This window comes from Theobroma umbraticum, unplaced genomic scaffold (assembly GCF_002168275.2).
Source record: "Theobroma umbraticum cultivar Fairchild unplaced genomic scaffold, ASM216827v3 scaffold_12.0, whole genome shotgun sequence".
Taxonomy (NCBI): Eukaryota; Viridiplantae; Streptophyta; class Magnoliopsida; order Malvales; family Malvaceae; genus Theobroma; species Theobroma umbraticum.
This window is the reverse complement of record NW_018397272.1, coordinates 3020989-3037996: the sequence shown is the minus strand read 5'-3', so window position 1 is coordinate 3037996 and position 17008 is coordinate 3020989. Positions and strand designations below refer to the sequence as shown.

General features: G+C 34.9%; 2 protein-coding genes across 2 annotated transcripts in view; both read left to right on the top strand.

Moving 5' to 3' along the window:
- The first annotated feature begins 1072 nt into the window (after nt 1–1072).
- On the top strand, nt 1073–9551 carry LOC110426614 (dentin sialophosphoprotein-like protein). The gene is made up of 10 exons (XM_021441863.1): nt 1073–1621; nt 2331–2668; nt 2874–4706; nt 4786–5195; nt 5268–5353; nt 5588–7405; nt 7621–7669; nt 7771–8018; nt 8195–8302; nt 8786–9551. Exons 2-10 carry the CDS (start codon nt 2476–2478, stop codon nt 9006–9008), a joined length of 4968 nt encoding a protein of 1655 aa, XP_021297538.1. The 5' UTR covers nt 1073–1621; nt 2331–2475; the 3' UTR covers nt 9009–9551.
- Nucleotides 9552–16419: 6868 nt separating this feature from the next.
- The window catches only part of LOC110426666 (UDP-glycosyltransferase 83A1-like), a 2379-nt gene continuing 1790 nt past the window's right edge, over nt 16420–17008 (top strand). Inside the window, exon 1 of the mRNA XM_021441947.2 lies at nt 16420–17008. This exon is cut by the window's right edge and continues 112 nt beyond it. Coding sequence (XP_021297622.1) covers nt 16643–17008 — 366 coding nt within the window. The 5' untranslated portion in view covers nt 16420–16642.

Sequence of the window (17008 nt, the reverse complement as noted above, 5' to 3'; positions counted from 1 at the left end):
AAGTTTAAAATAAAAAAGAAATAAGTGATAAAAAAATTAAAAATACTCTTTATTTAAATTAACATTTTTTTTATTAAAATAATATTATTATTTACATTAAAATAATACATTGTATACACTATTTTGATACAAAGTTTGACCTTGGTATAGACAAAAAGGAAAGATAAATTCTAGAGACTTTTAAAAATTTATCTAAATAATATTTTGTTCTAAATAATATTTTTAATGTATAATTTTTAATAAAAAAAAAAAACTCACCAAGGGAAAAGTTTCTACCCATTATGCATAATGTTATGCATCATTTAATAACTTTGTTCAGTTCAATGAAAGAGAGTTGCAAGCCCAGATCATTAAACAAAAAACATAAAATCTAAATTATATTTTAAAATATAATTTATCTAATTTATAAATAAAAATTCAAATTGCATTAAATTACTTTCATTAAAAAATATTTTATAATTTATAAATTAATATTATAGTTGAAAATCTATAAATTAATATTACAAAATTTGAATAATTTATACTTCAAATTTTATATTTTAAAAAATTCATAATTATACATAATTAATATTGCAAAGTAAATAAAAAATAATTTGCATGTGACGACAAATACTAGTATTTTCTAAAGTTGGATAAAATTATTTTTCAAAATTGGCTTGAAATAAAAACTTGACTCAAACTTGTAATAAACCAAAAAGGGGTAATCCCCATTTATTCCCTCTATGCGAGGAGATGAGAAGATAAAAAAGAAACACTGCTTTTTGTTATCTCTCCTTCTCTCTTATTGGATTTGCTAAAACTGGCGGCGGGAAAATAAATAAAACCCAAATTCATACACAGAAATGCCAGAAAAAACAGAGAAAAATCTCCAACGCTTTTCCTTTTTCTTTTAAATTTTTAAGTAAAAACCCCAACTCCCCAAAAGCCTCCAAAAAGTAACTCAAAAAACACAAGAGAAGAACAAAGAAGCAGAAAAAAGAAACACCAAATCCACGCGTGCTCAAAAGCGCGTGGAATCCGCTTACGCCTATCCTCTTTTTCTCCTTCTCTTAAACGCAATCTCCTCTGATCTCCACTTTCCAATTCCCATCCAACGCTCCCGAACATCCCTTCATCTCCACCGGCGTGGTACATTGTAACTCCCTTGCTTCCGAACCTAACTCCAAACCTCTCCTTTGGGGCGAACCTAATTTTTTTTTTACTCTCTTCTTTAAAAAAGTAAAAAGAAAAACAATTTACTTTTTTTTTTATTAATTTTAATGTTTTAATTTTGTATTATGACCCTGGTTGGATCCCTTTATCTTCGCTTCCCGGTCTGAAAATCCAATTCTTGAGAGAGAAACTAAAAAAGAAGGAAAAGATTTTGAGAGAGAGAGAGAGAGTTTCCACCGTCGTTTTAACTGAAACTTTCCCGTTGTTTTGAACTTTTCTTCTTCTCTCTCTAATCAAGCTTAGCCTCGTTAATTACAGTTAAACTTTTTTAATTAAAAAAAAAAAACGACTTGCCGTTTTTTAGCTTCTCTTGAAGAACCCTAAAGAAAGGCTCTTAGGCTTGGGGCTCAGATCAAAAGCTTAAGTTCCTCTTTCACTCTTTTTTGTCTGAAGCTTTTGGTTTTTTATGGTAATTTTATTTATTTTTCAGCTTCATTTTGTTTGGTGGTGTTGTTAATTTAGCTTAGAGTTCACTAATTTAAGTGATAATTTTCTTTTTTCTTGTTCTTAATTATGTTGAAGGCAGCTTAAAGTTGATTTTTTTTTTGTATTTATTTGAATTTTTAGGGTTTTTTAGTGTGGAAATTTGGGGTTTAGTTCACTATGGAGAATTTGGGTTGTGCCCTAAATTTGATTATTTTTTGGATGCATTTAGTTGATGCGGTATTATTGGTTTAAATTTTGGTTGAATTTAAGTTTTGGTGTGTATAAACTTTTCATTTCAGTTGTTTTGTGGGTTTTGTTTCTTGTTTCTTGGAAAAGGTTTTAAATTTGTGGAGAATTCACAAATTGTTAACAAATTTATTTATTTAATTATTTTGCTTAGTTTGGTTGCTAAGAAAGTCGGTGGAAATTGTAAGGTTTTTGGAACTTTGTTTTTGTATTTGGCATTTGATTGTTTCTGTGTATTTGTGTTTTTTTGCATGATATTTTTGCACAATTCTTTGCATTACATGCTATGTATTTTTACTATGCTTTGTTTTTTGAAATCACAATGCATATCATAGAAGAAAAAATGGCGCTAAAGCAGCTGAAAATGAACTAAATAAGTGCCTTTTTTTTGGCTATTAGCTGGGATTGTTTCGTATTCTTATTTGTCTACTAATGCCATGGTCTAGGATGATATCTTGAAGAGCGGAGTAGTTGGAATTTGGTGAGACTTTTCTGTGGAATAAGGTGGTTGCGCTGTGATGATCTTATATATGGATACACTTATAGTGTGCAAAAGCATATAGCTACAAAATAGTGGTGGTTGGATTTTTAATGCCTGGTAACGAAGTTGAAGACGGGATCCACAGTCTATTTGAGCTAGACAACTCTCTCCAGGGCCAGCATCTGGCACAAGCTGGGGATGGAAATTGGCCTGTGCTTAACTATAATCAGTGGGTTGGAAAGCTGAGACAGATTGGGGCACCCCAGAATTTCAATTTGAAAAACTACAGCTTACAACAATTAGGTATCAATGAGTTCTTACTATTAATTCTACATTATTCTGCTTTTTCTTTTTGTTGCTTGCTATGGTGAAAGTTTGTTGTGCTTAGTAAAGAGGAGTGCCTAACCTGAAATGAGAAATATATTGAAAACTAATTCTTAGTTATAATTATTTGGGACACCCATTTTGTCAAACTAAACTACCAACAATATTTGCATGTTATACACAGATTCTGTAAGAGGACATGGTGATGAAGCTTTAAGTGTGCTGCATGACCAAAGCTATACGCAATTGTCTCCTGCACCTGAGTATTCCCAAATTCTTCCCAGAAACGACGAACTGAGTACAAATGGCTTCTTGCTTGGGTGCCAGAGTTTTGGGATGCAACACAATCAACCAGGGGTTTTGTGTGACAATAATGGTTATGATCAGCATAATTTGATTTCTAGAGGCTCTTCTATCTTTAATTCACATCAAGAATATGAGTCTTGTGAGAGTCCCACCCTGACAACAAATTCAGAAAGGTCGGAAATTACTGAAGCTTCTACTGATTTAAACTTTCTTAAAGGGCAACAACAACTTTTGAACACCCCACAACTGGGTATTCAGCAACCTCTACCCATGCAGCAGTCTGGCTATAGTGACATGCACTTGTTGCAGCAGCATTTAATGATCAAGCAGCTGCAAGATCTTCAGAGACAACAGCAACTTCAACAGTTTGGTGATGTGAGGCAGCAGAATACTTTAAACCAACTTTCTGCTATCGCCAAACAGTCTGCTGCTGGTCAGTTCTCACCTCTCATTAATGGAACACCTGTTCATGAGGCATCACAAATGTTTATGAACATTGTACAGCGAGGTACATCTCCCACTACTCCAGGAGCTTCTAACAGAGTTGTCTTTCCACAAGATCAAGGTCAGGCTTTCCGTTCAATTGGTCTAAGTTCTCAGCAGCCTGATGCATCTTTATATGGTACTCCTGTTGCAAGTGCAAGAAGTAATATGAGTCAATATTCTCAACAAGGAATCTCTAATGATGCTGTTAATTTGTTGACCAAGGCTGGTGGTCAAGCACAGAAGCCTACCATGCAGTCCTCAGGCACATTCTTAAGAGATCAGTACACTGTTTTGCCAGATCAGATCCACATGTCACAAGGTGCTTTAATATCCAACCCGGGATTCCAGGGGAAAGATATATTTGGACCAGCTTCTGTCCAGAGCATAAATAGTGGGAATATGTCTGCAAGCTTCCAGGCTGGAAATGCTGCACAAATCAATACATCTGCAAAGGACTACAATGGGAGGCAAGAGCGAGCTGGTTGGCCTGCAATGCAGCAGAAAACCACAGAGATTGGTCCCTCTCAGGGTTTGGTTCCTTTGGACCCAATGGAAGAGAAGCTATTATATAATATGGATGACAACTTCTGGGATGCCTCCTTTGGCAGGCGCAATGATTTAGGTGCTGGAAGTTTCAGCAATGCATTGGAGAACTCAGATTTTTCATATGCATTTCCATCTATTCAGAGTGGGAGCTGGAGTGCTTTAATGCAGTCTGCTGTGGCTGAGGCTTCTAGCAGTGATACTGGGCTGCAGGAGGAGTGGAGTGGATTGACATTTCAGAATACTGAACAGTCAACTGATAATCAGCTTTCAAACTTCGTCGATAGTGATAAGCAACAGGCAGGTTGGATTGATAGCAACCTACAGAGTGCTTCCTCCTTTAGTTCAAAACCTATGCCCATGTTCAATGACTCTGGTGTAAGCTCTAGCTTCCCTGGTTTTCAGCAGCCTAGCACTCAATTTTCAACTGAACAGGGAGAGAATCTACCCCCTGATGGATCACATGGGTCTTCTGAAAAGAAGTCCCCCAAAGTCACGTCTGAGTGGGTAGATTGTGGTGCTCAACAGAAGCAATCCTTTGAGGGAGGGCAGCAAGTTCAGTCATATGTGCATTTAGATAATACTTGGGCAGGTCGGATGTACGAGCATTCAGACAGTGGTGCACATCAGCGGAGGACTACCTCACATGAAGATTTTGGCCAACCTTATGCTAAACCTAAAGGTAGTATCCCCCCTTCACCTAAGGGATATCTTGCTGCATTTGTTCTCATAATAACAAGCGACTGTGATGTTGGTTGCAGGTAGCGCTAATGATGGTTGTTTGTCGAAGACATCAACTGGAGGAGTGGAGCAAGTACAATCTGGCACAGATAATAATCTGTTCAACAGAAAAGATTCACAGATAAAAAATAACCAGTCAACTGGTCAACAAGTCATAGATAATAATAGATCTGATTACATGAGACATGCTGATGTCTCTGCCACCAATGAAAGTGAGAGTACAGGGAAAAAACAGCATCAGATAAGCAATGAACCTCGTGGTATTGCTAGCTCTTGTGAGGGAGAAGGTGAAATATACGTAAATCAGCAAAAGAGCTACCAAAGGCAGGCTTCAAATGAAAGCTATTATTCCAAAGGATTAAGTGGCCGTGACCATGGCCAGGTCAAGTTTTTTGGTGATGTTTCTAGTGGCAATACAAACTTCAATGAGGTAATAATGTGTTTTTAATTCCAATGGTGTTTTTCATTAATGTTGATTATTTTTATGATTTGTCCTTTGCAGGTGCGGTCACCTTTAGAAGAGGTAACTTCAAGGGATGATATCAAATCAGTTGGCCCTGATGGATCAAAAACTGCTTCTCAGACAAGGTATTTACTTAAGTAAGCTCATACTAAGTGGCTTACTTATTTGTTGTTATAACATACAAATTGGTTGCTGTAAAAATATAGGGATATTTGTGTTTGTCCTCATTGTGCTTCTGTTGGTCAGCAGAATCTATTACTGACTTTTTTTTCTTGTGTAAGCCTAAAGCTTGTTAGCTTATTTTGTGCTTGAAGTTTCTGCATCGTAATGTTGAAACATGACTTACTGAATCTATGCAGTCAACATATGCTTGAGCTACTTCACAAGGTCAACCTTTCAACGGAGGGTGGTGCCATGGCACATTCTGGCTCTACAGACTCTAATGCATTGGCCAAAGTTCCTGATGCAGATGCTCATATGTCTGTTGCTCAACTATACAACCAATCTTCTGCTTCTCAAGGGTTTAGTTTAAGGTTGGCCCTCCCATCCCAACGGCTGCCAAATCCAAACCATTTCGTCAATTCTCAGGGTTCACCACAGACCCTAAGTTATCTAAAATCAGGGCAGGTCAATCAGACATGGGCTGCTCCCCCATACTCTGGTCAATCTTTGCCTCCAGCAAATGAGTTATCTCAGAGAGTACATTTGGATGCTAAATCTAGTACATTTGGACAAACAGGTGTCAACGCATTCTCAAACATGAAGGGTAGCGCTGTTGCAGCCTTTGTATCCAGTCTTCCACCACTAAGAAATCAAATACAAATGCCAAACATGCCTAATTCACCCATAGTATCTCAATCATTACAGGCAACACTGTCAAGTGCTAGTAGGAATCCCCCTTTTAACCTTGCCACCTCTCAAGATACTTCTCGACAGATTTCTACCAATCATTTTGGTCAGCAGTTTCCAGTTTTGGAGGCTTCACAGGTATCTCAGCCTTCTATCATGTCAGGCATGTCAAGGCAGGGTGAATTTTCAGCAATGCAAAATGCATGGACAACTCTGCCAACTCAGCAGAATCTTTCTGTTTTAGAACCTCTCAAGGTTCCTGCCAGCTTGCCTCCCTCCATGGATCCCACAGATAATAGTATAAACTCCACTAAAGGTGGTTATGGAGAAATGCAGGCAGGAAAAGATAGATCCCTGCAGCAAATGTCTTTTGAGATGACAGATTCTTCCCAGCTAGCTATTTTCTCTAGAGGAGAAGAACCTTCACAAAAGCATTGCTTAGATGCAAGTGCTCTGCCCTCTTCGTCATCGTTGTCTCATTCTAATCAAGAGGTCCTTGTTGGGATGAAACATGATAATAACCAAGCCTCTATGACTTCTGAGAGAAACTTTGCACCTGCTGCCCATTCTTTGAAACCATCTAGTAGTCTCCAGCAAAATTACTCTCTGTTGCATCAAATGCAAGCAATGAGTACTGCTGAGACTGATCCAATTAAGAGTGCTGATGACACTCAGCTGGTTGTTTCTGTGGCGGGACAGCAGTTGCATGAACAGAATTCAAGGTTGAGAAACTCTATGGATAGTGGACCAAATTCAGCAGCAGGTGGGGATAACAAAACTCTAAGCTTCTTCACAGGTTCAAGAGAAGATCCAAGTGTAAAAGCTTTGTCACAGAATGCTCTCCAAAATATACCTTCCCATGAAATGGTCAGATTTGGTGAAAATAATTCTCAGAGCCAATCTGCTAGCAGCTCTTATGTAACTAATCATACGAACCATGGCCAGGGTAACCTGCATATTGCACCCTCTTGGTTTAAGCAGTATGGGACCTTCAGAAATGGGCAGATGCTTTCAATGTCTGATGCCAGGATTACAAAATCTGTCTCAGGACAGTTCTCCCTCTTGAAGCCAACTCAGAATCTGCATATTCATGCCACTGTTGGGCAAGTAGATGCTGTGGAGGCTGGTCAAGCTGCTATTGCCAGGCCAGGCTCAGCTACCACCTTGGTGGCAGATGAACACTTTTCAGCTCCTTATGTGTTGCGTTCAAGTATCAACAATCAAAATTTTGTTACCACAAGACCAAAGAAGCGAAAAGCTATGACATTTGATCTTCTGCCATGGTGCAAAGAAGTGTCACAAGGTTCCCAAAAACTTCAAAATATCAGGTTATTACCATTATTGCCCATTTTTTAAAATCATTCCAGTTTCCTTGATAAGGGATAGTTTATAGTCACCATTTATATTGGCTGCAGAGATGGGCAAATTTCCAATTTGTATTCCTTTGGTCTTTTTGTTCTATCCCTCTCTTTTTCCTGGTTACTTGTGTGAATTATTGTTTCCTTGTTCACTGAATTTAATTTGAAGTTATATTTGTTTCCAGTGTCTCAGAACAAGAGTGGGCTGAGGCCACAAATCGGTTGTGTGAGAAGGTGTGTTCTTAGTTTGATAATAATGGAATTTAGTCTCTCTCCAAATATTGTCCATATTTTGGGATCCAAAATTGATTCTAATATTGCGTTACCATTGGCAGGTGGAAGATGAGGTTGAAACACTTGATGATGTGCATCCACTGCTTCGATCAAAGAGGAGGCTTGTGTTGACAACACAGCTTATGCAGCTATTGCTTAATCCTGCACCAGCATCTATTCTCAGAGCAGATGCCACCTCAAACTATAATAGTGTATCATACTTTATTTCTAGAGTAGCCCTAGGTGACGCATGCAGCCTTTGCTGTGGTGTAAGAGATAATATGCAGCTCTCCTCTGACAACAGTAACATGTGAGTATTGGTCTTAGACATTGTGAATTATGAGGCTAAAATACAAATTCTTTGTGCATGAAAACATAATGCTAATTTTAAGTCAACTTCGGCTGCAGATTCATTTTAAACTTGAGATGGTATTTTCATAAAATTTCTGGCCTTGCGTTCTAAGAATTATATGCTAACATCTTCAGGATCTCTGAGAAGCTGAAAACTTTCGAGAAAACTGGTGACCAGAAAATTTTGGAAGTCATGGAAGATTTTACTGATAGAGCTAAGAAACTAGAAAACGACTTCCAAAGGTATGTGTGCCATTAATGAATTTCTGCATATTTGGTGACCATTCTTGTTCTGATGGAGAAATGCACAGTTACACAGAGACAGAATTATAGCTGCATTTATATCAAATGTTGAAGCGTGAATTTGATCACAATCATATAATATACAATTGACCAAACCTTGTCATTCAAACTCCAGGAAGAATGTTCCTTATGGCTGATAAATTGACCTTGAGACCTATTCTATGGTTTCACTTGCTTCCTTACCATCATTTGTTGCATGGTAATATTATCAAATTATGTACCAAAATAGATAATGATGTTGCCTTCATAAGCCCATCTCCTGAAATAAAAGGATTGCCCTTTTATAAGAATTGCTGCTTTTATTTTCCAGATTTAATGCCCCAGTGCACAATGGATAGTTCTTTTATAGCTTTTTTCATTTGAGGAACAATTGTATCAATAACTTCATGATGTTTGTTGCATGAATGCTATTTGTTTTTCCAGATTGGACAAGACAGTGTCAGTTCTAGACATCAGAGTGGAATGTCAGGAGCTGGAACGTTTTTCTGTCATCAACCGATTTGCCAGATTTCATATCCGAGGACAAGGAGATACCTCTGGCGCCGCGTCGTCCTCTGCATTACACAAACCAGTTCCCCAGAGATATGTCACAGCACTTCCAATGCCTAGGAATCTACCTGAGGGGGTACAATGTTTTTCACTGTGATCATGATTTTAACTGATCCTCTCTCAAAATGAATCTTGTTTTCATCTATTCTCTGCATGCAATATCAACGCATCTCTCCATGATCTCTCTCTTCGCTAACCTTAATGCTGGCAAGCAAGAAAGACGAGAATGCATGATGGAATGCTGGACGGGTCAACCTTGTAACTGAGGCCCTCAGTTATTTTGAGTTGAGGCCATCATTGTAATTTTTGAGAAAGTAAATATTGTTTCTTGTATATTTGCATGAAAGTCCAAGGAGAATAGGAGTATTCTAAGTATCTTTTGAAAGGAGCAAGAGGATCGTATCAGTATGAATGTCTTTTAACTTGTTACATAAATAGTGGAATTTAGCTTGCCTAGAACGTTGATAATATTTGGATCTTCGCCTTTGTTGGGTACACTTGGGTCTTCTTTTTCCTTTTCACTCTTTCAGTTGTATTCTGTTATGAGCTGGAAGGACAGGAGACCAGCAATTATTCAGCAAATGAAAATATTTATGGCAGGCACAAGAAGTTGGAATTTTATAATGTCTAGGGTATGTTACAGGGCGGCTTCCCACTTAGGATTTGCACCGCTTAAATGGCCTTTGGTTAAATGCTTCTCTGACCATGCACTGCATGAAAGATCTGTTTCCTCAGTCACGTGTGTGTGTGTGGTTACCTTGACTTGCATTTTATTGGGGGAAAACAAAAGATCTACCTGAAAAGGATTGCAGAACCTTTCAGTGACAACTTTATGAACTAGTGTATTTGTTTTCTTTGAAAAGTACAAGGTTTCAGACGCTGATGCTCTGTCCCCCCCTCCCAATGCCTGCACGAGAGGTTGAGTAAAAGACAAGAGAAGACTTTTTATGACAGCAAAAGGATATCTGCTTTGTCTTTTTTGCGCTTCTGAGGTTGGAAGGATTCTGAGTACTTGATTGCCTTTCATTCTCTCCTTTTTAAAATCGACTGAAAGCAGCACTGACACGTCAGTTGTTGTGGATACTCTTAATAACGAACTTATATCCTCGCAGTCAATATCAGTGTCTGATCCATTTCATGATTGGAAAGTGATGTGAGAAGGAGATCATGGAAAAAGCTGAAAAATCCTGTGAGAACAAGAAGAATAAAATTAAAGAACTAGAAACAAAAACAGTCAATTTCTAAAAATATTTCCTTGGTGGGGTTGGTTTCCCAAATCCCAGGTTTTCTCATTGGTGGACAACCAATCTTCTGACAGCATTGGTGGGGAATGTCTGTTGTTTTCAACACCCGAATGCTTCAACAATATGAACAAAATAATTATCCAATAACAGGGAGAATAACAGATTAATTCCACCATCTCCACGTGGGTTTGCACCTTTTTCCTTGTACCAAATGGGGCCCTAAAAATCACCCTGGTCAGTCCAATTGAGTAGCAGCCTGGGATCCTGTCTGGTTGGAATTTGATTTGATTATTCTTTTACGACTTGTGTGTGTGTGTGTGTGTGTATATATATATATATATATATATATATATATATATGATAATTCTATTGGCTTGTACTTTGTTGCTGTGGTCCTATAAATAACCTGGATTTTGTTCCAGGACCCTTTCTTCCAAACGCGCGTGTTCACAAAAATCATGATCCTTCTAGGAGAGCAAATTATTTTCTTCTCCGCCAAGGCATTGCCCGCTACACATGTTACTAACTTTTTCTGGAAACATGGAACAACATGGATATAAACCTTAGAGAACTCACTCAAGAACACTGTATAAACAGAAACCTTTCACCCTGGAAACTAGTTTCTGTTTTCACTGTAAGGCAGGAGACACAATCTGTTCTGAGTGTGCTTGGTTCTTGAATCCAATTATGTTGATGAAACTTCTGGATCGAGAAAATTTGCTGGCTCTATGTATGATCAAGGATCCAAAACGTAATGGCTCTAACATAAACCCCCCTTCTTGAACGTGGAAATCTTACAACTTGGATTTCTATGACTAAGGGTTCCCCTCTTTACTTCATTGAATGAATCAAACAAAGACAGGACCCTGGTTAAAGTTTTCGGGATTATTGGGTTATGGCTGATAGGGTAGGCCTTGTTACAACTATCACAGACAGGGCTTGTAAGATATACAAGAACGTGGAGGATAGTAAATCTAGAAAGGGGAGAAACCTGAATGATTACCTGCAAGCTTGCTTGTTATGAGATTAAAGTAGTCCAGGACCCTTAAAGAGATTTCGACTGTCGTTGATGGAGCATCAAAGAAAGATATCAATTGAGCAATTAAAGTTATAAAGAACTAGGGGGACTATGGACCCTGGAGAACTTGTAAGGCTGTTCTGTTCTACACTTGGCATGCACAATCAAGCCATCAAGGCTGTTCAAGGAGCTCTTATGCAAGTAGAAGAGTTAGATTAAGAAGGAACCCGAATTCGGTTTTGGCAATGTAAAGGGGTTCTTGTGATAAGGAGAGAAGCATTGTAAACAAATAAAAAATATGTCAAAGGTGTTAAAAGAAGAAGATCATAGCAGCTCGTGGAATACTAAGTGCCATGACAGGTAGAAATAAATAAGAAGAGAATTAAGGAGTAGAAGAAAATTAGAGAGAGAAACTCTAGAGGAGAATGTGTTAGCTTTTGGGGAAGAGTCCCTTAATGAATTGTAAAGGTTTTATATATAGTGTTAAAAATAGTGATTACAAGAAAAAGCTTTAATACACGTACTGAATGACTTTGTTAGGAAGAGCTTTAATGTTGAGTAATTGTTACTGAGACTTAATATCGAGTAACAGTTAAAAAATTATTATGTGACTATTGAAGTAATTAAGTGTAATAAGACTTGTTCTCGAGTTTAAGGTAACAGAGAATAGGTATATGTGAAAAGATACAAAAGAAGAAATTGTACGTGAACAAGTGTAAAAGAAAAAGTTGTACATGAATTGGCATAAGACAAGAAGATATATATGAATAAGTACACAGAGAACAAGGTTCAGAAAAGGTTAAGAAGAAGACCTCTTAACTACATATTTAAGTCACCAAGCCAAGTTATCCAGAATATTCGAAGATGAAAGTAATCCATTAACTTTGTCACTTATTTCGGGTTGTTTTCACTATCATCCATGTGAAGTGGTTATTCCGTGCGAAATGGTTATTCTACATATATTAGTTGTTTCATATAGAGTAATGCTCAACTTATTATAATCGTTCTGTGTGAAGTAGAGTTTCACTTATTCTAATAGTTCTGTGTGAAGTAACACTTCACTTATTTTATTTGTTCTATGTAAAATAGTATTTCACTTATTGTGGTTATTCTTTATACAATATTATATTGTGAAATAATTCTTTAAACAATAAGTATTAACCAAAATTAAGTATTTATAGATAGCATACATCAAATTTTAGATTCTGAAACAACTGTTAAAGGTATCAATTCCAACTTATTTTCATAAAAGATTTAATGGATTCGTTTACATTTTGTACTTTCTTTCAGGGGTAGAAATTGCGGTTGCAGCTAAGGTTGCAATCAAGGAGTCGTACAGGGTTCTTGCTCCTTATGCTTTAAGGCTAATACCCCAATGGAATGCCGAAGAAGTCTAGCAAAATGTAAGAAAATTTGCAACTCTTGAAGTTGTGGGGCAAGAAATTGAGTATTGCTGATTGAGATTGCTCTTCTTTTATGTTACACCTTGGAAGGAGCGATAAGAAAAAGTTCAGTTGGAAATAACTAGTGCCGGCTGGTGGGTTAAGCCACCAAAGTAAGGGTTTAGGCCTCAAATGTGATGAGGTATATAATTTTATAATAATATAATTAATTATATTAAAAATATATAAAAATTAAGATAATTAATAAAAATATTTATTTAATATTTAATAAATATCTATTTTTTTCACTTTTATATCTCTATTGATTTTCAACTATTTATCTATTTCCTATAAAAATAAAATTTTAACAAAATAACATATTTTCTCATTTCTTTAATTAGGAGCCTAATAAATTTAAATTTTTTATCACTTTATAATTCTTGCAACGCTATTAATTCTCAATTGTTTCTCTTATTTCTAATTAACTAACCACAATATGTATTTAAACTTCAACAACTATTTTTCTTATCTATTTCTTTTATTTTTAATTAACTAACGAAAATATGTACTTAATACTCTCTAATAGTTATTTTTGCCTATATACAAAATAAATAATATTTTTATTTTTAGAGTTAAAAATTAAAAAAAAATTATACAAATGGAAAATATCAATCCAATCAATATATTTAATTATATAAAAAGACTCGATTATTTTCCAAATGCAGATATTGCTTTTAGAATAATATTAACAGTTTCAATAAGTGTTGTTTCAACAAAAAAAAAATTCAAAACTAAAATTAATAAAATGATCAACAATATCTCAAGAAAAGTTACATGGATTGATTATATTATTAATTGAAAAAGAAATATTAGAAGATTTTGCATCTAAAAAACCTAAAAGAATAAAATTTTAATAAATCTTTTATCTTAATTTCAATAAAAAAGAAGTCTCATTTGAATATTGAGCTTCAAGCCTTCAAGTTTATTGAATCATCACTAAAGATAACCCATAAAATGGGCTTCATTGAAGTGTAGAAAGATTGAGAAAAACAAAAAATAGAAAGAACTACATTTTCCCCCTATACATATCTAGTAACCATTTGTTTCCAAGATCATCATGGATCACCCTGTAAATTACCCTTTAATTTTATTTTCTCGTGTGTTATTTAATTGCATTTCATGCAGCCCAGATATAAGCACTAATCTTTGCTGCTAATTCAGAGAAACTAATTAGCTGATATAGATTTTAAGATTTGACTCTTAACAATCTTAATGAAAAATAATCAAACCAATATGTATTTGAATTTTATAATTTATATGTTAATTAAGTAGGTAAGAATATTTTGTTTAGAGAACTTATTTTGTAGTAGGATTAGAGGCCAAAAAAAGGGAAGTTCACACCATGTCTCTTTCGATTCGGACCGTTACAGGTTTAGGTTCTTTCAAGTTCAAGTTATTTTGGGTTCGGATCTTTTTGAATTTGGGTTTTTGATTTTATATTCAATTCAAATTTAATTAAATTCGAATTTGGATTTTCTTTTACATATTTTCAAATTCAGGTTTATTTTGTTATGCATGATTATTTTATTTTTTGTTAAGTATATATCTTAGATTATTACTTATTTCTTATGTTATTATATAATGAAAAATTCAGATAGTATTCTAAGAATTGTTTTGCCTGGAAAGTTTGAGATTATATAAAGACAGTTTTATTTTAATCTAAAAATTATCTTAATTTTTAATGGAAATTGATCTTAATTATTTATCCCAGATATTACAAGACAAAGCTTTATGTTTTGGGCTTCAAAGAGTCAATGGATTGCCCCAATAGCTGCCTCAGAATCATGAGTGAATTAAGTTTGGGCTGCGTATTACAGGGTTACAGGCCCTCTAGCTGCCCAGTTCTAAGGCATAACAAGTCCGAAGAAATTAGAGACATAATTAGGTAAGCCTATACTGTAAATCTTCAGAATTTTTTGCATAAAAAATAATAACTTATTATTGATTTACCCTAAGTATTTCTCATTAATTTTAAAAAAGATAACCTTATACCATGTATAGTGGAATAAATTATTGTGACGAGAAGTATTCTCATTTTTTGATTATGTTAATAAGAGTGAAATGATTAGTATTTCATACGAGTACTGCAACTATTATTTTAAATAAAATCTAGATAAGGGGAAACATGAAGAAATGGTCTTAAGGTATTTTATTTAAGTTATACCTTCTGTGGTTAAAGTACAAAGCAAAATGACAATATTGCAATATAAAAGTTGAAATGGGATATCACTAATGGGGAAATAATAGGGGTGAGCAAAATTTGGTTAAAATCAAATTAATTGAATTAATTGATAAATTCAGTTAATTTGGTTTTAGTCAATTAAGTTAATTTGGATAAATTGTTTGAAAAATTCGGTTACAGTGGTTTTGTTAGTTCGGTTCGATTAAAAATTTTTGAATTCGTTAACTAATTAATAACTTTGAAATAAGTAATATAGTATATATATTACATGCCTTCTTAGTATACTTATATTCTATATACATATATATTAACTACATATAATAATATATTAATACAATGTACACCATATATTTATTAATACAATAATTACTCAATATATAGTATAACAAGTATATTATTAATATATAATATATAGTCTATACTCTATAGACTATAAACTATAGTAATATAATATAACTTATATTAATACAGTAAGTTATCTTAATTTTTTAATATTAGTATATTATAGTAATATAATTTATATTATCAAGGATAAAAATCAACCCAACTTTGCAGCAGCGAAAACCAATGAATACAAAAGGTCAGCTTCAGTAGGTCAATGCAAACAAAATGAGATCACAAAATAGAAAGGGTAGGGTTGTTTTCATTCACAGATGTAGCTTAATTTCCTGCTTATTATTGTCACGGACCATTGATAATCTTATAATTTGTTAAAAGCAGTAACATGATTTTTTAGATGAATATTTTATTATTTATTGTATGAAAGTTTAATAGTGAATTACCAAGTTAATAGCACATGACTTGATTAACTACAGATATACATATAAACACCTTAAATTCGTTTTGTATCATAGATTATTAAAAGTTGTTTTTTTTTTAGTTACCATTTAATTAATAAAATATAATTATCATGATTAATTAATAATGATTAACGCTAATTTAAAATCATCAACCTTACGCATAGTGCAATTGAATAATTAATGTAATTTATTTTAGCATTTTTCCTGAAGGAGTAATAAATTAATTAAAAATCTAAAATTTAATAAAGTGAACTGGAGAAGCAAGTTGCCCTTTCCATGGTCTTCCTGCCAGACAAAGGCTGCGAAAATTGCAGTTGAATTTCTGACAGGAAGAGACGAAGGTGGTGACAAAAATATATGTTATGCTTCGGATGAGCAACCTTTGCATCTATTTTATCATATAAGGCCAACAGCCCATAAAATTTGACTAAGTCAGACAGCCAGCCAGCAGCCAAGGCAGAAGCAATGGGCTTTTGTCTTCAAATTTAATTTTTCCTATATTTTCAATTTATTTCTTTAATAACCTACTTCCTATTTGTTAAAAGCTTTCCACAATCTCTTCCCTAAGGAAATTCTTTGGCCATTGAACAGCTTAGAGCTACAGGTTTGGATTTCGAATGCTAAGATATATAGGAAGAGTAGGATGGGATGATACTAGTTACTTTCAATTGAATAACTCTAAAGAATAAAACCCAACTGAGATGAGCGTATTCCTAATGTTTAAAAGATTAATTAATTACACTAATACATATCGACCAAATATGATTATGTAAATCAGAATACATAGGTTTAAGCTTTCAAATATTCAATTAATGAGTCTAAGTACGGCAGAGAATCCAATAATTGCATTTGGTCAAAATCAAAGTACTAAGATAATGATAGGTCAACAAGGAAAAACGAATTAGTACATCTTCTCAACAAAAGATTGCAAAAGGTCCTCGCCGGTTGCCTCCTTGGCTATAGGTAACATCTCTATATAAAGAAGCGAAGCAAAAGGCTGGAGTCATACGAGGTATAAAGAGAACAAAGCAAAACAAAAAGAAAAATGGGCAACCCACATATTTTGGTTATACCATATCCAGCACAAGGCCACGTAATCCCTCTTATGGAACTGTCACAAAACCTGGCTAAACATGGCTTCAAGGTCAGCTTCGTGAACACCGAGTTTAATCACAAGAGAGTCATGGATGCATTTACCAAGAAGGTTGATGCAGATGAGCTAGTTCAACTAGTTTCAATCCCAGATGGGATGGAAGATGGGGAGAGCAGGAACCAGCTCGGGAAGTTAACTGAATCGATCTGTCAAGTCATGCCTAAAGAGCTGAAGAAGCTTATAGAGGAGACTAATAGATTAGAAGATAAGATTACTTGTGTTGTGGCTGATGTGAATATGGGATGGGCATTGGAAGTT